The sequence below is a fragment of the Acanthochromis polyacanthus genome, chromosome 4 (genome assembly GCF_021347895.1).
Source record: "Acanthochromis polyacanthus isolate Apoly-LR-REF ecotype Palm Island chromosome 4, KAUST_Apoly_ChrSc, whole genome shotgun sequence".
NCBI lineage: Eukaryota > Metazoa > Chordata > Actinopteri > Pomacentridae > Acanthochromis > Acanthochromis polyacanthus.
The window spans coordinates 8,902,999-8,925,791 of NC_067116.1; the positions used below are offsets into that span (position 1 = coordinate 8,902,999).

At 41.9% G+C, this 22,793-nt stretch overlaps 1 protein-coding gene across 1 annotated transcript in view; it reads right to left on the bottom strand.

The window, feature by feature from the left end:
* The window catches only part of LOC110965206 (AP-1 complex subunit mu-1), a 41,880-nt gene that overhangs the window by 15,869 nt on the left and 3,218 nt on the right, over positions 1-22,793 (bottom strand). The window contains exons 4-11 of the mRNA XM_022214141.2: positions 22,579-22,709; positions 22,277-22,424; positions 21,003-21,129; positions 20,685-20,827; positions 19,271-19,342; positions 18,758-18,916; positions 18,368-18,493; positions 1,983-2,058 (exon numbers count right to left, since the gene is read on the bottom strand). Coding sequence (XP_022069833.1) covers positions 1,983-2,058; positions 18,368-18,493; positions 18,758-18,916; positions 19,271-19,342; positions 20,685-20,827; positions 21,003-21,129; positions 22,277-22,424; positions 22,579-22,709 — 982 coding nt within the window. The remainder of the gene's footprint in view (positions 1-1,982; positions 2,059-18,367; positions 18,494-18,757; positions 18,917-19,270; positions 19,343-20,684; positions 20,828-21,002; positions 21,130-22,276; positions 22,425-22,578; positions 22,710-22,793) is intronic.

Sequence of the window (22,793 nt, forward strand, 5' to 3'; positions counted from 1 at the left end):
TGAACTGTTTAACCTGTTTTCTGTCTAACTGAAAGGCACAGGTTCCCATCTGGTGGAGGTCAGGGGTGTACCAAGGAGTAGAGTGGTGAAGAAAACTATTTTGGTTTTAATGGGTACATGCTAGTTGAGGGGCGTCAGGATGTGGTTGTAGTAGACAGTTACTCTGGATGGCATTGTCTTGGCCTACGGTTCTTCTGTGAGGAACCCTGCCATCATTTCTGATGAGAATGTCTTTTAACTTTCACAAAACAAATCTAGGTGGGCCTTCTTTCACCTATGCAATATTGTCAAAATCAGGATTTTTTTTTGTGTCAGAGTGACACTGAAAAACTAACCAATGAATTTGTCACTTCTCGATTGGACTATTGTAATTTCTCGCTAACAGGAAGTCCAATTAATCCCCAAAAAAACCTCCTGCTGATGCAAAATGTTGCAGCCAGAGTTCTGACAGGAATCAGTAAGAGGTCATATTTTTACTATAATACATTCTCTTCACTGGCTTCCTGTAACATCAAGAATAAACTTTAAAATCCTTCTTCTTACATACCTCACATTCCAACAACACATCAACCAGATTACCGCCTTCTTTCACCTCAAGAACATCGCATGCCTCCGCAATTCACTCTCCTTCCCTGCTGCAGAAACCCTCATCCACTCATTCATGACATCCCGAATTAACTGCAACAGCATTCTTTATGGTTCATCTTGAAAGGTCCTCAATAAACTTCAGTATATCCAGAACTCTGCTGTCCATCTCCTCACCCACTCCCGCTCCCGTGAACACATCACCTCTGTCCTCCAAAACCTCCACTGGCTCCCTCTCCCACAACACATTCAGTCCTCCAGCTGACCCACAAAGCCCTCCATAACAAATCCCCCCATACCTCAGAGACGTGCTCCACCACCACACTCCCTCCCGCAGCCTTCGTTCGAACCTGGGGGCACAGAATATTCTCCATACCTGCCCCCACACTCTGGAACTCCCTGCCAGAACACATCCGTGACTGCACAGACCTGACCACTTTGAAATGACTCCTCAAAACCCACCTGTTCAGAACTGCTTTTAACACATAGTACAAACTTATTTTTATGATGTATTTTATGACTTGCTTTATGATGCTCCTCTATTTGTAATGTTTGATGATTTTTATGTGAAGTGTCTGTGTTTTGAAAAAGCGCTATATAAAGAAAATGCATCATTATTATTATCACACAAAATTTTAATTGGTCAAGCTCCACTGCACCTTAAAGAGCATTTATCTTAGTACCATATTATATCCATGGAGCACTTCACACTCAGATTGCAGGTTTACTTGCGGTTCCCGGAGTTTCCAGAAGCAGAATGGGAGGCAGATTCAGTGATCAGCTCCTCTGTTGTGGAATCAGCTCCCAGTTTAGATTTGAGAGATAGTCATCCTCTCTACTAAGATTAGGCTAAAAACGCTCCTTTTTAACAAAGTTTATTGTTAAAACTGCTCCGGTGACACTGAACAATCGTTTGTCTATGCTAGTGTAGGCTACTTGAGTACTTCCCAGGATGAGCTGAGCAGGTCTCTGCTACTCTCCTCTCTTACATTTATATGACACCATTGCATTTCATCAACTGTGTGTCTTCTCTCCTCTGTAATTTGTTTTGTCCTCTCTGTACATAGCTCTGTCTCTGGAGACAAACTTTATTATCTGCAGCTACTGACTTCACAAACTTGCCCAGTGACGCAAAACTTTGCTTGGGTTTAACAAAAGAATACTGCAAAATTTCAAAGGACGACAGAACTGTTTTAGAAGTGGTCATGCCATTTTCACAGACTTTGTCAGACATATTCATCTATAAGTAAAAGCACCGCTGTTTTTTTTTTGGTACTTATTTCTACTCAACAAGATTGTCTCCTCTGTTTCTAATTTGCTTGAAAGAGCCACTTGACCCTTCTGTACCCGCTAAAGCAGAGTAGGAATAACTAATGTGTGTGAGAGGGTGTCCTTACCTCCATTCTGAGTAATATATCTGACCCAAGGCAAGGCCTGGTAGCCACTCTTTTCAATGATCTTCAGGTAGCGAACCTGTACAAAGACAGTGAGATGGCGCAGGGTCAGGAACATCGACTCAACTTCAGCTTTTTCTGCCTCATATTTCTGTTTATAACATTCTACTGTGAGGCTCTAGGAAACATAACCTCAGTGGACTTAACCTTTTAGTCCCTGAGCCCTGTTTCTGAGGCACCTGCTCGAAAATGAAAAAAATAAATAAAAAGGTTATACCTCTGGAACCTTTTAGTTCCAGGGCTCGACTGCAAAATCACACTTTTAAAAACATTTGATTCCATTTTTATTGTCAGACTTTTATTTATACGTAAAGGGTACAGGATGTAAAGTAGAAATTTAAACAGCCAATCAGAGCATTCGACACGAGAAGAGTCGATTGGTAGTTTTCTAGTTTTTTAAGAAAAGATAATGAAAGAGCAGATTTGTTAGTCCCTAGAGGCCCGACTAACAGGTTAAGTTGACAGTGGTCCATCTTGCGAACTAATTGCTTAAAGATGGCTTACAAATGCATGTGTTTTATGAAGTTATTACATGTGTTCATATAAAAGTTACACTACGCTGTACAGGTGTTGAGCAGATGTGAAGGAGAAATCAGTATTTGGAATGAAGTGAATTTTCAGCTACCTTGAACATGTAATCCAACATGGTACTTGACAGCACCTGGTTACTTGGCAATGCTGACAGTTGTGTTATACAACAAATGTGCGACATGTTTACCAGCAAACATGGAAACAACACAAGCTGGACTTTCTCACCACAGAGCAACATGTTTATTTTACTACTGTGACGAGGGGTCACAGTGGCTCCGTCCATCTTTTAGATACAGGTGCAAACATAGAAGCTGTCAGACACTGGTTCACGTGAACAGAAATTAATTTCCAAATGCAGAGAACTAAATAATACAAGCAGGAAGGAATAACTAAGAAAATAACTAAACAGACAACCAAACAAATTCGAACTCAGGGATCATATTATTTAAACCAACAAAACGGCAGATTAATGTAATCACGAAGGGCGGAATACAAACAGTAGCAGGGATAGCTGGGTAAGGAAACAACAGAGTCACTAACCAAATCAGATTCAGAAAATAGGTGAAACTACAAAAACTCTAAATTAACAACATAGGGGAAATCTAAGAAAACCTCAGATGAATTACCTAAACCAAACCAACAAAACAAGGTATTCACGAAAGGGTGAACAAACTAAAGGGGCAGACAGGCTCGGGGAAACCTACTGTACATCCCGCAAGAAAAGCTGAAGCGGGGTGTGTAGCCAATTCCAGGTGGTCAGGCAGCAGTGGATTGAGGGAAACAACCTGGAGATAGGTCTGGGACCAGCAGGAAAACGGGGTCTGGCAGTGTGTGAAGGATTGGACCAGGGTTTTATTGGAACAAAGTGATTGTGAGTAGGTGAGCCGATTCACGCAGCTGTCTCCAATCCCTGCAATGAAGCTCACTGCATTCATGTCTCAGTGACAGGAGAGAGAGAGAGAGAGAGAGAGAGAGAGAGAGAGAGAGAGAGAGAGAGAGAGAAAGAGAAGGGGCTATATAGGGCAGAAGCTAGGGTCCGAACAGACTTTGTTAAAATAAAAAATTAATAACTGATTAAGTACAGTGATTGAGGCTGTAAATAAAGTCAATTTGTTTGGAAGAAGAACTAAAAAGTAGCATAGGTCGCTAATATTGCAAAATGTTCCACTATGTGTGACACCTACATATGTAATATGGTACAATATATATACCCACACACACACACACACACATATATATGTGTGTGTGTGTATGTGTGTGTGTGTATATAGTATGTAGTGTCTGCATGGGCAAAATTTAAGCAGGAAGTTTTTTGATAAAATAGAGCACTCACTTTATAGTCAGAATTAAAATCCATTTGAAAAAGAGGAACATTGCACAACAAAGCTGTCACGATCTGAGCTGGTGGACCCGAGCAGAGAGCCACACTACCAAGGCTGGTTGAGGAGAAAGTGTTTTATTGTGCGGGGGTGAGTAATGGTGGCTAGGTAGGGGAAAACCAGGGTGCAGGAGCGGGGGGTTCCAGGCAGGAGTGGGGGTTCCAGGCAGGAGTGGGGGTTCCAGGCAGGAGTGGGGGTTCCAGGTAGGAGTGGGGGCTCCAGGCAGGAGTGGGGGCTCCAGGCAGGAGTGGGGGCTCCAGGCAGGAGTGGGGGTTCCAGGCAGGAGAGGGGGTTCCAGGCAGGAGAGGGGGACCAGGCAGGAGTGGGGTTCCCGGACAGCTGGCTGCGTGGAGGCAGGAGAAAACAAACGTGAGGAAAAACAGGGTAGAAACTCAAACAGATAATGCAAAAAGGCTGGAGAGCAAACCGAACTGCGTGGTTCTTGGTTAACACTCTGGCAGGGAGTGGAAGGCTGAGCCGGTACTTATTGCAGAGGTGAGTCGTTAGTGAATGATCGTCAGCTGTCCGGGAGCCATGGAGATAGTTGATTGCCTGAGTGGAGTCAGCTTGAGAAGCTAGACTCCACTCAGGCACCGAGCTGCAGGGGAAAGACAGGGCAGAGGAGCGGATGGGAGACAACCAGACAAACAGGGCAGAGGAGCGGACGGGAGACAATCAGACAGACAGGGCAGAGGAGCGGACGGGAGACAACCAGACAGACAGACAGGACAGAGGAGCGGAACTGTGACAAAAGCCTCCGGATGTCTGAGCTCCTCACCCTATCTCTAAGGCCGAGTCCAGCCACCCTACGGAGGAAGCTCATTTCGGCCGCTTGTATCCGCGATCTTGTTCTTTCGGTCACTACCCAAAGCTCATGACCATAGGTGAGGGTTGGAACATAGATGGACTGGTAAATCAAGAGCTTCGCCTTATGGCTCAGCTCCCTCTTCACCACGATGGACCGGTACAATGCCCGCATTACTGCTGACGCCGCACCAATCTGCCTGTCCATCTCTCGCTCCATTTTCCCATCGCTCGTGAACAAGATCCCGAGATACTTAAACTCCTTCCCCGAGAAGCTTCTTAACTACCTCGGTGACCTCTGCCATGGATATGAACGAAGATCCCCCCGAGTCTTCAGGCTCTGCCTCCTCTATAGAGGACGTGTTTACCGGGTTCAGGAGTTCCTCGAAGTGCTCTTTCCACCGCTCGACAATATCCCCAGTACGGGTCAACAGTTCTCCACTCCGACTGTACACAGCCTGAGCGAAGCCCTGCCTCCCCTTCCTGAGGCGTCGAACGGTTTGCCAGAACTTCCCCAAGGCCGACCGAAAGTCCTTCTCCATGGCCTCCCCGAACTCCTCCCACACCCGAGTTTTAGCTTCCACAACCACCACAGCTGCCGCTTTTTTGGCCAACCGGTACCCGCCAGCTGCTTCGGGAGACCCCCGAGCAAACCAGGCTCGAAAAGTCTCCTTTTTCAGCCTGACGACCTCCCTCAGTGCTGGTGTCCACCAGCGCATCCTTGGATTGCCGCCACGACAGGCACCAGTGACCTTCAGACCACAGCTCCTAGCAACTGCTTCTGCAATGGAGGTTTTGAACATGGACCACTCAGACTCCATGTCCCCAACCTCCCCCGGGATGCAGGAGAAACTCTTCCGGAGGTGGGAGTTAAAAACCCTATGGACAGGGTCCTCCGCCAGACGTTCCCAGTTTACCCGCACTCCACGTTTGGGTTTACCAGGTCTGTCCGGCAGTCTTCCCCGCCATTGGATCCAACTCACCACCAGGTGGTGATCAGTTGACAGCTCTGCACCTCTCTTCACCCGAGTGTCCAAAACATATGGCCGCAGGTCTGACGATACGACTATAAAGTCGATCATCGACCTTTGGCCTAAGGTGCTCTGGTACCAAGTACACTTATGAGCAACCTTATGCTCGAACATGGTGTTCGTTATGGCCAAACCATGACTAGCACAGAAGTCCAATAACAAAACACCACTCGGGTTCAGATCGGGCAGGCCATTCTTCCCAATCACCCCCCTCCAGGTTTCTCCATCGTTGCCCACGTGAGCGTTGAAGCCTCCCAGGAGAACTATGGAATCCCCGGGCGGTACCCCTTCCAGGACACCACCCAGAGACTCCAAGAAGGCCGAATACTCTGAACTGCTGTTCGGTGCATAACCACAGACAACAGAGTTTTCCCCTCCGCAACACGAAGTCGCAGAGAGGCGACCCTCTCGTTCTCCGGGGAGAACTCCAACAAAGTGGCGCTCAGCCGGGGGCTTGTGAGTATCCCCACACCCGCCCGGCGCCTCTCACTTTGGGTAACTCCGGAGTAGGAGAGAGTCTAACCCCTCTCTAGGATTCTGGTTCCAGAACCCTTGCTGTGTGTGGAGGTGAGCCCAACTATATCTAGCCGGTATCGCTCCACCTCCCGCACCAGCTCAGGTTCCTTCCCCGCCAGTAAGGTGAAGTAAGGGTTTTTGCTTATGACTGTTTGTATATTTGTGTTATTGGCAGTATTGTACTGTCTTAACAAAGGTTATCAGGTTTTATAAGTCAGACAACTATAAACCAGAAGCAATGGATGCATGTGCTATACTGCTCCTATACTGTATACTCATTATTTTTCAGTCAGTTAAAGCTGCTGTCCGGAGTTTCCGTTTGTTTTCAATTTATGTATCATTTTTTAACAAAGCTTAAATGTGTTAGTCTAGTTCGATACTATAATATAAAGTTAGTATAACGCGATATGAAAATTTATTCCTGAGCTCCGCCTTCCTCTCATAGACCTCTGGAGGAAGATGTTGGGGCGTCTGGGACATACTCTTCGTCAGAGGAGTCATGCAATTCTGAACTCTAGATAGAAATAAATAAACAATCTAACACATATACACGCATAAATGCACTAAATTTGATAAACAACGTCACCGAGAGGGATACACGAGTGTAATCACATATTGAAACTTTACTCGTTAGTCCTAGCAGATTCATGTTATTTTGGTATTAGGACAAGTTAGACTCAATACAGCATTCTAACATAATTCCTTTATTATTTACTAAATGTACTAAATGCAGAAGAGGGGAAAACAGCAAAACAGGCCATATGCTGCAGCACTCCGGGCACTTCTCTCTTGTACTGCGCGCGTGCACAAATAAAGGGGCGAAATCAGAGGGAGGGAGGGACCAACAGTGTTTTGGGAGACGCTGCGATTCAAACTCCAGACAGCAGCTTTAAAGAAAAAAAAAAAAAACTAAGAAAAATCCACTCAAGCTCATCTATTTCAAAACTCAAAACAGCATATTTTTTTAATTGGGGAAAACAAAAAAATGAACAAGAAAAATCTACTAAAAAGAATTTCCTTCCATTCAAACTCAGTATATAGAAAAGCACAGCTGCTCTATGTAAGCTTGACAATCAATTGAAAGAGGTAACATGAACAAATAAAACAACCTCCAACTTTCATTGCAGACACCAGCGGACAGTTTGACGATAATTTAAATTTTTTCCAGAGACGTTTCGCAAACCAACTAGGAGGCTTATTTTTTTTGACTGTTCAAGTTTCAGGTAGAAATGTCAAAATGTTCCCTGAGTTAGAAATAAACGTACATACAATATTATTATTGCCAGGAGGAAAAACTGAGAAAACAATGAAAATTAACAACATTTAAAATAAACCAAAAGAATCCTTGAAACTCCCATGTCTTATATATACGTACATATAAAGATTTAAATGGTACCTTGTGTTATGCAGGTGCCACATAAAACAAAGCTGCAGTGTTTTCCTATCGAGGAAGAGGGCAGTCAACTGGTTTGAGGAATCACTAAAGAAACTCACAAAAATTAATAAAACCACCAGAAAGAAGTGGCACACCCCCATTACATCATGGAACATGTTTGAAAGGATCTTAAAGTATTGCTCAATGCTCTCAGGGGGCACAACAACTGCTGAGTGAGTTATGACATATTAGTGATTTTTTGATTGCCAAACTGCAGCAAACCACATGTTAAAACGGTCACAGCTAATGGACAGTGATTCAAACCACAGTATGATTTCAGGCTTTTCTGCCAGAGGTCATCAACATGGACAATACAAGAGGACATGTATGAAGTGGTGACACAGAGGGAAAGACAGACAATAGAAAAAGCATCACAGAGCCAAATGCAGAGCAGATCAAGAAATAGACTTGAGGGAGAAAGGAAGACCACAGGATTTCCACACAATGGAAATGTCAGTTACACCAAATATAATAAAGATGATACAGATAACAGCATATATTCATTGAGGCAGACATCGAGGAAGAAAGGACATGAACAGCAACTGCCTCTTAAATCTTTGCCAAAGATTAAATGCTGGAACTAGTTGGTCAGGAAGTTAGAGCAGTGGAGAGACGTGACACTTGGTGCAAATGTTTTCCCACAGCAAGATTCACATCACATAAATATAGCTGATATTTTTATTCAATCCATATGGAGGAGGATTTTCAGCTCTGGGAGTTCCTTAACATTAGTGGAACATCATTCTGGACAGTGTCAAAAAGAACCTCACAGGCCATGACATGTCACTGCACAGTTCCTTTGAGGAAATGAGATTGTATAACAAAACAAGAAGAACACTCAGAGAGCGCAGTACTCCACCAAGGTTGTTCGTTCCCCATATGGCATTGTCAGAAATGCGGCATTTTTTTAGAAATTTATTCATTATTGATCATCAGAAATTACAGTAACATAGAATGAGGCCATTTCATACAGATGTACCTACAAACACAGGCATGTGTTATGCATGTGTACCTTATGTACGGATACCAAATCACGTGACCTACATATGTAGCGGGCGATGGGAATTGATAGGACTCGCAAATCCCCCCACAATTTCATCAATTGTTCCTTGTATCATTTCTGATGGATAAGTCCCGATAAGTCTGCAGTAGTGGATTTGTAGTAGAATCACAATCATGTGATTGTCAGCAGGCAGCTGACATAGTGTTCGCTTGCTGTCATAGTTACAGTGGCGCCATGCTGCTATTTCACAATGTGAAATCCCGAACGAGTGTCACTGGACATAGTAAAGATGAAAAAGCCAAGCCCTGCATGTGTCTCACATACAGAGTTCCAGCAACTGATGATGATGTTTCAGTTCTGCCATTGAGAAGCAACCTTTTCAATTCTGTTACCTCTATTTTTTGTACTATGTCTACTTGGCTAGACTTTATTTGCTAGTGTTTTTTTTTTATTATTCTTTATTTACCAAGTAAGATCACTTGAGAACAATTTCTCACTTACAATGATGACCTGGCAAAGTGTAAAGCATCGTTGTCATATCTGTCACAAAGTTTCTGACAGCAACCAAAAGCCAAATATAGATTCAAAGGATGGATAAAGGTATGTGACCTACAGAATCCCTGTAACAATAATCCCATCTTTTCCAATATTTTAAAGACATGGTTTATTACACAGAAACTGGAGGCCTACCTTAACCTGTTACTAGATTCAAATTTGAGGTAACCTTGGTGTCCTGCAAGGTGAAATAGAGAGTAGATCTTGGACATCCAACGGGATAAAGACAATGTGTGATTTAATATGTGGATGCATCCTTACTGCCTTCGCAGACATCATTTTACATACCTCCAAGTAATTAGTAAGTACTTACATTATTTTAATAATTATCAATGTTACAACATCGGCAGCAGAGAAGATATAAGTCCAACTAAAAAATCCATCACTTGTTTCAAAAATATCTTCCAGCAAACTTTGCTGGATGTTGCATAGATATTGCAAAATTAACTCAGCAAAAACACAGATGGAGGATGAACTGGAAATGTTATTAGAACAAATAAAGGTATCTGTGTGTAATAATATTAAAGTGTAGTAGTTTAAAATCCTCCACCATTTGCAAGTCCCTCTCAACAACAAAATATAAAATGAGCCCTAAGCTTCCACCTCTCGCTGTACTCCAAATGTAAAATGTCAGTTGGGCCCTCCATATATTCAATTCAATTCAATTCAATTTTATTTATATAGCGTCAAATACAGTCAAATCGTCTCAAGACGCTTTACAGAACCCATATGCCTGACCCCCAGAGCAAGCCCAAAGGCGACAGTGGCAAGATTGTGCATGATCCTGTTCAAAGATTGAAGTAAACTAGATGGATATTTGCAAGATATGAACAAAATATATGATGCGATTTTCCTTTGGACCCTATCTCTTTGCACCTGCGCCATCAGGTCAATATGCAATTGTAGAGGCTAGTTCCAGCAGATTGTATAATATCTTTGAATGTGGTACAAGGAACAATCTTAATCTTAAGCATAAATTGATGAGCAGTTTTTCAAAAATGCTTTATGCAAACAGGCATAAGACAATCACTGATGAATGTTGAATAACTGACCTGTCTGCTTCACTCTTCAAGGGGAAAGTTCATTAAGACATGAATTCCATATGAATCTACATATCTGTTCATTGAATTTCAACAAGGAATTAATGAACAATATCTATCTATCTATCTATCTATCTATCTATCTATCTATCTATCTATCTATCTATCTATCTATCTATCTATCTATCTATCTATGCAGAAGAATGTTCATTGTGTTCTTACTGTTGTTGTCCTTTTACAAAAAGAACAAAACCCATAAACATATTTAAAGAGAAAACGTTTGTTGGAAGATCTGAAACAGTGTTTTTTGCACTAAAAAAGACGCATATAAGAATGGGATGAACACAGCACTGTACAAGCTACTGCTATGAGTATGGCAACAATTACCACCCGAGGAGCAGTGTGTGAAGACCAGGAGATAAATGGATGGCTGAATGAACATATAAAAAGATGACTTGATGTGCCCTCTAATCAGCGAGCAGTAAAATCACAACCACACACACACACAAATACTCACGCACAATTCATGCTGACTAACAAACATGTTCACCACAGTACCAGCAACATTTCACCCCTTAAGCCAAGTCTAACAAACACACACAATACTCACTATTAAAATCACAGTAGTACATCTGCAACAGTTTTTGCTAATATACACTGTAATATCTAAAATGCACTACAGTAAGGGGCATGTGTGTGTACAGTGTTTGACACCACAGGGACCTTGGGGGTCTTGCCTCAGGCCACATAACAGCTCCTCATCACAGGGGACCCCTTAGTAATAGCAGGCTTCGTAGCAGCTAATGACAGCATCTCTCTAATAATGTCTCCATTGATCCGAGTCATGCAGCTATTTTAAAAAACCTGTGGGTTCTCTGCCACCCGCCTCTGCTCTTGTCTCTGTCTTTACAAGGTGCCATTAGTTGAGGTTGAGCCAGTGAGGTGAGTGTGGCTGGGTTAGAAGTGGATCTGGGTTCATGGTGATGAAAATGTCGGGGCAAATTGAAGGCTGCATCTCAAGCTTTGGTTTCACAATGAGCCCTGCTGTGCTGGAGAAGGTTTGTGGTTCAACTCTCAACAACTGACTTTCTGGAGTTTATTTTTACACTTATGCTAAACCAACATAAAGACAATGGCAGTCTTGTTATCCATTTATCCTAAACAAAACCTACTGACTAACTGCTTTCTAACAGCAGGGCAGCAATTAAACATTCTAACCACAGAGCTCCAGCTCACGGATCATTTTTTTGTATATAACAACTTGCGTCTTTTTCTTAAAGTTTCCAATATTTCTCTCTCAGTTCTCTTTTAGACTTACACAAAACTCAAAGGTGGTCCAGACCTGTCATATGATTCATGAATTAAGATCCCCTCAGCCTAAAGATATCTTGTGTTCACAGACCAAGGGCAATCCATAAGCAGGCCATTCCCACTACAATAGCACTGCTTTGCTTCCCAGACTGGTTCCAGGCAGGATTCTTGAAATCTTGGCACTATCAAGTAAACCAACTTGCATTACTACTTTTGTCAGTTTTCAGTCAAACTATTGTAATCAAGGATGCATTGTTAACGGAAAGAATAGCATATTTCACAACAGAAGCAAACATTAGTAGAAAAATGGTGGATCACCATGATCTCCAGATAGATTACCTGTGAGCATTTGTACTGTAGTTGAAGATGTTACAGTTTTGTTTGAGCCACAAAAACACATCAAGCATGAATCAACTATTGATGATAAGACGAGGCAGAGGACTATTAGATGATGATATATAAAATGTTCTTATTTGGAGACATATAGTAAAAGGAAACTGTGAAGAGTTCCTGAATTGTTATACATGTTGAGAACATGGAAGGATGCTGTGTTGGGACACATCTATGAGCACATCTATGGTGGAATGGTACTTTTCCTGGCTTCAACAACGAACAGTTCATACGCAGTTTGCCCTGTGGAGACTGGCTGTTGTGTGCATGGTTTCAGCAATGCTGTAACAAAACCACTGCCTCTTCAACACATCAAGACCTTGTATCTTAGGAAGTCAATGGAGATGGGAAGTTTTTTTTAACAACAGCTGAAGAGTGTCTCCATCCATATCATAGGCAAACTGACAGCACAGCAACAGATGTACAGTACAATTCTACAACTTCATTTAGAAGGTGCTTTTATCCAAAGTGACATACATCTGAGAGTAACTACATCTTTTTTTGCAGTCTGTCAAGTGCAAAGGTGTTCAGTGAAGAACTGGGTTTTTGGACTTTACATAAAGACTGAGAGAGACTCTAGATGGAACAGAGTTTGGTAACTCGTTCCACCAACGGGGAACCACAGAAGAGAAGAGTCTCGCTATTGACTGGCCCTGTAATGGTGATTATATCAGGTGCCTTTTGATGGCCAAGCATAGTGAAAAAAAAAAAAAAACGCATATGGCCAGATTAAGCAATGTGAGGACAGCTGTGGTGACAACCTTCAGGAGGCTAAAAAGTGGGTTAGCGTGTCTCCTATGGAGAAATGAGACTATAAAGAAGATGCTTCTAGCCTGTTTGTGGTGAACAACATTTGTGTAGAGCATCAGTTCCAGTAATACATATGAATATGGAGTTTTCTGTTTACGTGTTATGGGATTATGATGTGTGAGCTGCACTGGAACCATTCTGTATTTTTAAAATATTTTCTGTTTCTACAGTACGTTGCCTTCTCTGCTTCTCTCTTATACACTACATATATATATATTTAGGTATTGTGCACTGTTTTCTTTTAGTTGATAGACCAGTGACATTTAAGACATTTCACTGTACACAAGGTTTTAGTAAAATCATTAAAAGAAACTGATTTTGTTTCAGGGCTGCACAGTGGGCAAGTGGTTAGCACTTTCGCCTTGCAGCAAGAAGATCCCCGGTTCGAATCCCGGTCTGGGATCTTTCTGCATGGAGTTTGCATGTTCTCCCTGTGCATGCGTGGGTTTTCTCCGGGCACTCCGGCTTCCTCCCACAGTCCAAAAATATGCTGAGGTTAATTGATTATTCGCCCGAGTCAGCTGGGGTAGGCTCCAGCACCCCCCGCGATCCTAATGAGGATAAAGCGGTGTATAGACAATGGATGGATGGATGGATTTTGTTTCAATGCCTTTTTACAAACAACAAATACATGTAATAACAGACTGAGAAAAAGTCTCTGGTGAAAAAAAGTCATTTAAAATATTCCTAACTACTGTTATCTCACAAAAGTAACCAAAATAAAGTATATGTTATATATAAGAAGAAATATCAAGGAAAAAAACCTAACAAAAAAGAGATGGACATTCTTGTCAGAGGAAACAGTGCAAAGTGACTTCTAATGTTGCTGATTCTAGTGTTGCTGATTTGGATTGTTGGCTCCCCCTTATGGCAGAGAGCATCTTCTCACCCAGCTTCAGCAAAGAAATGGTAGACTGCTGCATTTGTTGCAGCATCCTCTGCTCTAAATGCTCAAGAATGTCCATGAAATCTTGTCTCCTCTTTTTTTCATGAATAAATTAGAGCATTGCATTAATGAACAAATGTTATTAATCAATACAGGTATCGAAATGTACAAGGACCTTAGACAATTTACAAAAGATTAGAAAATTTCTGCTAATGAATTGTATGGAGACAATATAGTTTCTGACCATTACAACAGCAGATCAAGTATGTGTAATGATTAGAACCTGACCGTGAAAAAATGGAAGAAGGCCCTGCCAAACATGCGTACTCCCTGCTATCCTTGGTTGCTCCTGCTCTCTCAGGATTTCTCCGTCTTCAAAAGTAGCACTAATGCAACATCTACCTCCTGAGGGTTCACTATCTGAAACAAGTCTGGAGGTGTCTTCAGTGATGTTGGACAACTCTAAAGTCAGTATTAAATCCCATAAATATTAGGCTACTTATACATCACACAAGGTAAATGGAGTCTCAATGCATATTTAGTCCATAAGTACTCACGGTGACACCAGTGAAACAAGCACTTTGAGTGCCACAGTCTCTTCCTGTAAAGTTTTATGTCTGACCTTAACTCATTAAGTCCTTCAAGGAAAAATGGGTCTGGGTTCTTATGGGTTAAGGCTATGAAATATTGTGTATATAAAGTATTGTAAGATTTTAAAACAAAAACACAGTCTTGCAGACATGTATGTCATCTGTAGATACTTGGTAGCCACTGTAATGAACAATGTTTAGGCTAATGGCATTATTCCAAGTTAGGCATTTGATTAATACACGCTAAAACATGTGTACAGACTGTACAAGTGATATGAAAAGACAATAAAATATAGTTAACGTACCATCAGTGGATTAACATTTACTGACGTTGATCAAGAGGCCTAAAATCTAGGAGTGTGTCTTGTTTAGTAATTAGTTGTGTTTATATTTAGTCCTCTGGCATCCTGTCAGTTGCAATTTTGTCTGTTTCTTCCTGTTCCCTTACTTGTTCACTTACCTATTTCCAGCTTGTCTGTTCTGCCTGTTAGTCACCTGTGTTTTTGGCATCTATTCAGTCTCCTGTATCATCATGTTTGTCTTTTAGTGCCGCAGCCTGACTGCCTTCTCTGTCTGCATCTCGGTCCTTTCCTAGTCATTCCATAACATCATCTCCAGACTAAGAAATTTCCTGTTATTGTATGGACTTTTCCTTATTGATTTAATTGTAGTTATTTGGTTCTTTCATATTTTACTCTGTTCTTACTTTGTTTGATTGCTTGTTTTTAAATCCTTTGCTTTGTTGTATTTTAGTTTTATATATTTGACATCAAATGTGAGTGTTATTGTTTGTCTATAGGTGTAGCCCTGTAATACACTGGTGGGACAAGTGCAGCAGTACTTTCGAGCACATATTAAAGATCCATTTTGACTCCTTCTGCAGGAATCCAGGTGATAATTTTCCACTTGATTCAGATATTTGTGCACGCTTGATTTTTTGCAGCTTGTGAGCTATGATTAAGTTGACATTACCAGCGTGAAGGGTGTGTTTGGGTATAAAAATGGTTTCCTAATTAACAAGGACCATGCCACAACAGAGTGAGTTTAGAGACTCAATGAGAAAAGGTAGATGATGTGGAAGAATATGGGATGTAAGGATGAGGTTGGAAGTGGAGACTGTCTGGTTGGCTGATCTGGGACGCCATGGTGTTGGAAGCTTGGGGGAAGGAGACTCAGGGTGGCTGTTTTCTTCCTAGGTGGCACATTTTTACGAAAACCTGCAATGGAACCCCACAGTTTCTGATTATGGAACTAAGCTGACTGGTGGCTTGGCAGGTGTAAGGACAATATGAAACAGATGAGCTTCAATTGTTTGGTCTGACACACCCATTTTGGGGGCTCTGGATGCTGCTCATGGAATTTACGGTCTGGCCCATGACTTAAATGGACTAAGGTAGAAGTCTAGAGGGAGATAAGTGTGGACTTCTTATTTTGGTAGCCAAATAGCGGCAGCCATTTTCATGGGTACAGCTCATGAAGTGCAGATATGTGGGAAGTGGACTGAAACTTGAATGAGTTAAAACCTTATTCTGCGGAGGGATGAAGGAGGGATGAAGGAGAGAAGAAGGACAAAGGGAAGATGATGGAGAAAGGCTGTGGTGGAGATGCCTGTCAGGTACGCTATGGAGGGATGTTGGAAGTTGGAAGTAATGGAAGCAGCTGAGAGTGACCGTCCCAGCTGCAGTGACTATATGGGCGGTAACAGTTGTTCAGAGTTGAGAATATTATAACTGGAGGAGGAGAGACTGATCAGCAGTTCAGGATCCATGGTCAATGGGCTCTTACTGAAGTAGCACTTGTTTGTTGCTGAAATAATTTGATCATGCCATGGCATGAAGCATGGTCTGCCAGTGAGAAAATGAGAAAACAGTGCTGCTTGGGTTAGCCAGGTATAAGTAGGCCTGCCATGTAATAAGAGCTGTGGTTGAGACGTGGTCCTGTTCCCGAGCCTAAGCTAGCAAGTTGCCTTCATTAAGTTGGATGTGTTGGCTTCCTCAGTCTGTGCAGCAGTTTTAGAACACCTTTTGCAGATGGGCTTTGTGATGTCCAGCGGCTTTCCTTCACTATTAGCAATGTAAAATAATTAATTCCATAATTACTCAGTATCTTTGTAGATTTAGTATTTTTCTTAATGGCAAGCAGTAGATATAAAATGTAACAGTAGTCTGGATGGTACACTCTCTACGTCAGACTCTGGATTTGGTCATTTTACATCATACTATCACCTACAACATACATTGATAGTAGAAATGAAGAATACAAAATAGACACTGAAAAATTTTCTATCCCAGGCAACATAAAAAGGCTCCTAATGAATAATGCAAATGGGCCAGCTTCTTTGGTCTGCCATTTCCGTGTCTGACAGCACAAGTCCACTCAAAGTGCCCAGCAGATACCGGTTGCAGTTGCTGGCACTAAAAACTACAATAAGTCAAACATTACAGACCTCCATATGATTCAAAGTTCTCACTGCAGCACTTTGCCAAGGTTTAAGGGTTTCTTCTATTCAGACATTACAAGCAGCGCTATGCTCAAAGTCTTGAAGAAGCTAAAATATGTGTAATCCCAGTAAACCAATTTGTTTGAAGGCACCTCAAAATGTTCTCAGCCTAACCCTGAAACAAGCAGCATAACTCATTTTTTGGGCACAACTGTACAATGTATAAAGATCTGCATGACTGTCTACAAACACTCAAATGTTTACTGATGTTTCTTTGCAAGGAAAGGAAAGCATTGACCTTGTCCAAGGCACTGTTCCTGTCCACACAGCACGGATGGCAGAAGCAGCCAAATGTGCCTTTAAACTGGTGCTCCATCCACCTTACTGACCCCACCTGCACCATCTGACTTCAATCTGTTTTTTAAACTGAAGTCCTGGCTGCGTGGTCGTCATTTTCAGCCTGATGAAGTCATCCATGCTGTTGAAGAGAATCTAGAGGCCCAAGAAGTGACCTTCTGCAAAGAGATAGTGAAGCTTGAATATCAGTGGACCAAGTGCATTGAGGTTACAGGGGAGTATGTTGAAAAATAACACAACAATCTTTCTCCTAATATTTTGTGGGGCTTAGAAGTTTTTGAAGTAGCCTCATATATGCTTGTGTAGATAGAAACCTCTTTTCATGACTTCTCCCAAATGCAGTCTTTGTGTGGCATTTTGTATTTCCAAGAGATTAAAATTTATTTTTTTTACAAGTTTACATGAATTATATTTTCCCAGACAACAAAAATTTGTAAAACTGGATTTACACATCTCATAGCTGTTGTGTTAATTGTGGGTATTATGCTGGTATTTTAAATAGACAGTAATAGTAGGAGTAGTACTAATCTTTGAATGTTATTGTTGTTCCTGGAATGTTTCTATCAGGTTTTCCTACAGATAACAGGTCAGTGCAGGAATGGTTGTCTCCATTTCTTTGACAGCAGTGCCTCCCTGTGGCTGCACCTGTCACTGCACTACACTAAAATGAGCTCAACTGAATAGCATAAATTATCTCATTAGAGCACGTTGTTCTGCTGGGAAACTTTTGGTCCTGGCATGTGCTATATGTGTTCCTTTGACACATACAATCTGCTAAAACATTGTTGTACCATACCCTCCAATGGCAATGGCACTCTCTGATGACAGCAGCCTCCCCCAGCTGGACAATGGGCTCTGCCGTGCTGCAAGAACTGCTCAGGAACAACAAACAAAGGGCCCAAGGCATTGACCTGCAAACTCTCCAAATCTCACTCTGGTCCAGCATCTGTTTGATGTACCAGCAATAGTTTCAATCCCTACTATCCACAGGGCTCAGAGAATCTGCTGTCTAGATGCCAGTTTCACACACCCCAGGACACAACAGAGGTCCCATGTTCATGCCCTGATGGGTCAGAGGTGTTCTAGCAGCTCAAGGCAGACCTACACAATATTAGGCAGGTGATTTAAATCTTGTGGCTGGTCAGTGTACAGTTCCACAAATACCAGGGTGATTCCTGAACAATTAGAGAGTGTTTCACCACTCTTCCACATTCAGCCACAGAGAAAAGGTTACCTTTACTCCACCCTACCTGGATGCCAGAGGTGGTGAAGTAGGGGATCTCAAACTTGACGCTGATAGGAGGCTTGCCTTCTTTGTCCTCTGCTTCCACACTGGGCAGGCCAAAGTGGGCCCTCATGAGATATTCTTTACCACCCTGAAATTCACAAGGATATAGTGAAGATCTATGTCAGAATGTGTTTACTGATTTAACAGTATGCTTAACACTCAGTAAATAAAGCAAACATATCCAGATGACATATGGTCTTTACTTTGTTGAATTCATGTCCACTTTATGAACTCAAATGATATTTAGAACATCACATAGTCAAATCCTCAATATTCAAAACACTGCCATGGTGCAGCATTACAGTTCAATATATTGACTCTTAATTAAAAGTTTGCTGTGCTGTTCACCTACAGGGAAGGACTTGATGGACCACACTATCTCACTATTCTCTGGGATCCACTTGACACTGCCCACAGTAGTCTTAAATTTAGGCGAGTCAGCATCAGTGGGGACTGGGATGTGGATCTCTACATTGTTAGCTGTAGACCTCCTCTTGAACTGACTCTTGGCCTGTTGGGAGGAGTGGAGAGCAGAGACATGGATAGAAATCAACTGTATGTACACATACAACATACATAATTTTAAAAATAATTACCTCACCTCATACAGCAGCATTTTTACTAATATTTCAAAGCACTTGGAAAAACTGCTCACAACTATTCAAACAAGTATAAATAAAAACAAATAGAAACTAGAGGGAGAAAAGATGACTAGCAATAATAGCAGCTAAAAGAAGAAACCCAAAATAGTACACAAATTATTTTTATTATTAAGGCCATAGAAATTTAGCATTCACTCAAAAATAATTCATAAAAAGACGATACATTCTCTTTGACCTGATGAAAAGAAGATCTGGTTCATTACCTTGATCATGTACTCAATTCTGCTGTGTGAATGTTTCTCAATGACCGATTCAATCCATATCAATGGCTTCACCTGAATATGTCAGACACAGTAGAAATAACCAAAATAAGAAATATTTGTAAATAAGAAAGAATGTCACAAATATCATATATTATAGATATTAATATTTTTTAAGTGTTGTATTGTGCTATTTACTTCTTTACAATCATTGCAAATTCACCCATAAAGAAAAAATATAACCCCATGTAATACCATGGCACATTTGTGTTGATGACAACACTTCCAAAACTGCTATTAATCGACCACTACTAGCTTCTATTTCTATATGGAATCATGGGGTCTAAGACAGAAAGAGAAACTGAGAGCATTTGTGGCCACCAGGTGATAAAGGTGGGCTCTGCCTTTGTCTTTTCTCATCGGTAATAAGAGTGTGATTGTGTGTAAGTAAGCAGTATAGTTAACACCCACAGGAAGAAATATTGGGTGTAATGCTCATGACTTTGGATGGTTGTCAATCACAAATAACAGATGAATAAATACAGGTACCAGTCAACATCATAGAACATGCTGCAGAAGCTGTTAAACTCGAGAAGAAAGGGAAAACATCTGACACACTAATCTTTTTGTCATTACTTGGTGAAGTACCCTAGATGATACATCTGTTGTTACACCACCACGCATTTCACAGGGTAAAACCAGCAGCCTCAACAGTACACCCACATGTGTCAGGTTTGGCCATCATCAGCAGGACTGCAGCCAACATAAGAGCAAATACTGAAGTCTTTTCTTAGCTGTTACTGTATACTTTTCGGAAACTTTATGTCTTAAAAAGAGTAGTAAATGGATTCAATGTACACTGACTCCATTTGTGTTGCTGCTTCCTGAGATGATCGGCTGCAGTACAGGCTGCTGTGTGCGTCCACTGGAACCATGTCTATCTCTCACACACACTTCCCTTCCCCACAGTGACAGTGACCTGAGCTTGTGACACCATAGAGAGAAGTTGTGTGACAGGAAATGTCAATAGACAACTTTGTGTCTACTCTAACTCTGATTTAATGTCAAATGTGAGTGAAGATGACCACACTGCAAAACCATTGTTAATAAACTGTGTGTAGCTCTGAAGCTGTCAGACAACTTTGTGATAAAAAAACAAGAATATCATCGATGCCTCAGCACAGCCACACAGAACATACAGATGGTCTCTTTGCAGGGAATGATTATTGACCCGCGCACAATGATTAATGACCCACAATCAAATGACACTTTGTCTAAGGATAATTTGGATGTCTGACAGCATTCACGTCTGTGGATGATATGGGCACCAAAGCATCATTTGGAAATGAACTGTCAGTATACATGCACTACTGTGAGTGTACATGCACTGTAATGGTAGTTGCTGCCGCTGACTTACATGTGTGTTGAGGCGATAGGACATAAGTTCAAACTCTCCGTCAGGTGGAATGAAGGAGATGGTGCGGTCATTTTCAAAGCGCGACAGTCGGACACACTGGTGGAACTTCACATCCTCCAGTTCCACTGACTTACTCTTTCCTCCTGAAGACAATGAAGAGAGTGGAGACAAACAGAGCTAAATGAGACAGGGACAGAGGAGAAAAGTGACATTAAGAGTTTAACAAACATTTAAAGGGCATCATTTAAGAACAAGCTGTAGCTCTCAAACTTAACACAGCTCTCTTTCTCATTTGTGTCTTGTGGCTGAGTTACTCACTGCCAGTGTTCTCAAACAGGACTTTGTCATTGAGGCCCAGCCTCAGCTCTGGCATTCCAGATAGGAACACTCTCATCTTGATGGATCCTACGATCTCACTGCGCAGCACATTACCATTGGCACTCACCTGATGCAGAGAGAGAAGGCTGGCTGAGAATGATGTAGGTAGCACACATTGTACAAACCATTTGCGATGTACATCTGAGACGAGATACAACACAACCAGGGATCTAGTCAGGGAAAAACACTATGGATAAGAGCCATAAAACAAATTAAAGTGTGAAGATAGTACCATAGTGCCTGCAGGCAGTGCAAGAGCTAATACGATTTTTTTTTGCAGTCTGTCAAGTGTAAAGGTGTTCATTGAAGAGCAGGTTTTTAGTCTTTTCTCTAAGAGAGACTCTGCAGATTGAACAGAGATTGGTCATTTGTTCCACCACCAGGGAACCGCAGAGGAGAAAAGTCTAGCTATGGACTGGCCCTGTTGCGGTGGTTGTATCAGGAGTCTTTCGTTGGCCGAGCGTAGTGAGCAGGAGGGATTGTAGACCTGAGTGAGAGAGTTCAGGTAGGAGGGAGATGTTTTCATTGTAGTTTTGAATCATAGACTGTATATGCAGTCTATGTTTTGAATGTAAGTGTCAAAGTTTGAATTTTATGTGGGCAGCAACTGGAAGCCAGTGAAGCAATCAGGCGTGCTGCGGCATTCTGGGTCATCTGCAGATGTTTGACCGTGCATGCGGGGAGGCCTGCCATGTGCAGCAAAGAACTAGTCTTTGAGCAACAGAAGGAAAATGTTGATCTGTAAACCTTAGTGCATGTTAAGATTCTACACATTTTACAAAGAAAGCAACAGGTTGAAGGGTTGTGACACATTTTACACTACATCAGCTACAGTTCCCTGAGAAATGTTCACATTATGTAGAGAGCAGTGACCCACCACATTCAGTAAGTCTCCACATTGAGCAAATGCAGATCTCTCCGAACCAAACAAAGCTCAAATTAGTTCACTTTAGTTAACATCAGTTTCTACTAAACCGTTGCTCATGAAACACACAAAACTGAAATATAGAATTGACTACAATTAATAAGTGAATGAATAATCAAGACAACCTGGAGGAACTGCTGAGTCATGAGCCAATGAAAACAGAAGGTCAGAAAACAGTGTGGCTGCCCTCACTGCTACATAACCAGATATATTTATAACATAGAAAGTAAGAGTGGCCAGCCTGTAGTACTACATCCCAAGGTAATGCATTACAGTCATGTATTCTTACCAGCAAGTTCACTGACTCTATGACATCGAGGAAGACTTCATTCTTCCTGTACTTGATGCCCTCTGACCTCCAGGACACCGCATTGGTGACAGTGGCAGGAGGGCGAGGGGCACCAGTATCCAGCTTGTGGCCCTCTTGAGTGATATATCTGTCAGGGTGAAGAGATAAAATGACAGCTACAAGCAGGAATCACAGCTGTTCCTCTACTAATAAAACCAGAAGCGGTCATGGAAGCTGCAGATTATAACATTTCTGATCAAACAGCAGATTGAACAGTTCACGAGCAGTCCCAGAATTCTTACTCCTGTAGAATTTTGCTGTCTGTGGTCTGAGGGTAACCAAAGTCCATCAGCTCATCCAGCAGCTCATAGATAATGACAAAGTTGTCCCTGATGCTTTCCTCCTCCAGCTCTTTGAAATACTCAGAGAAGACCTGAGGAGCCAGCAGACCAGACAACATGGAGCAAGCTGTTACTATCGCTGACGTCACAGTGCAGCTGAGGCTCATATCAGCTTG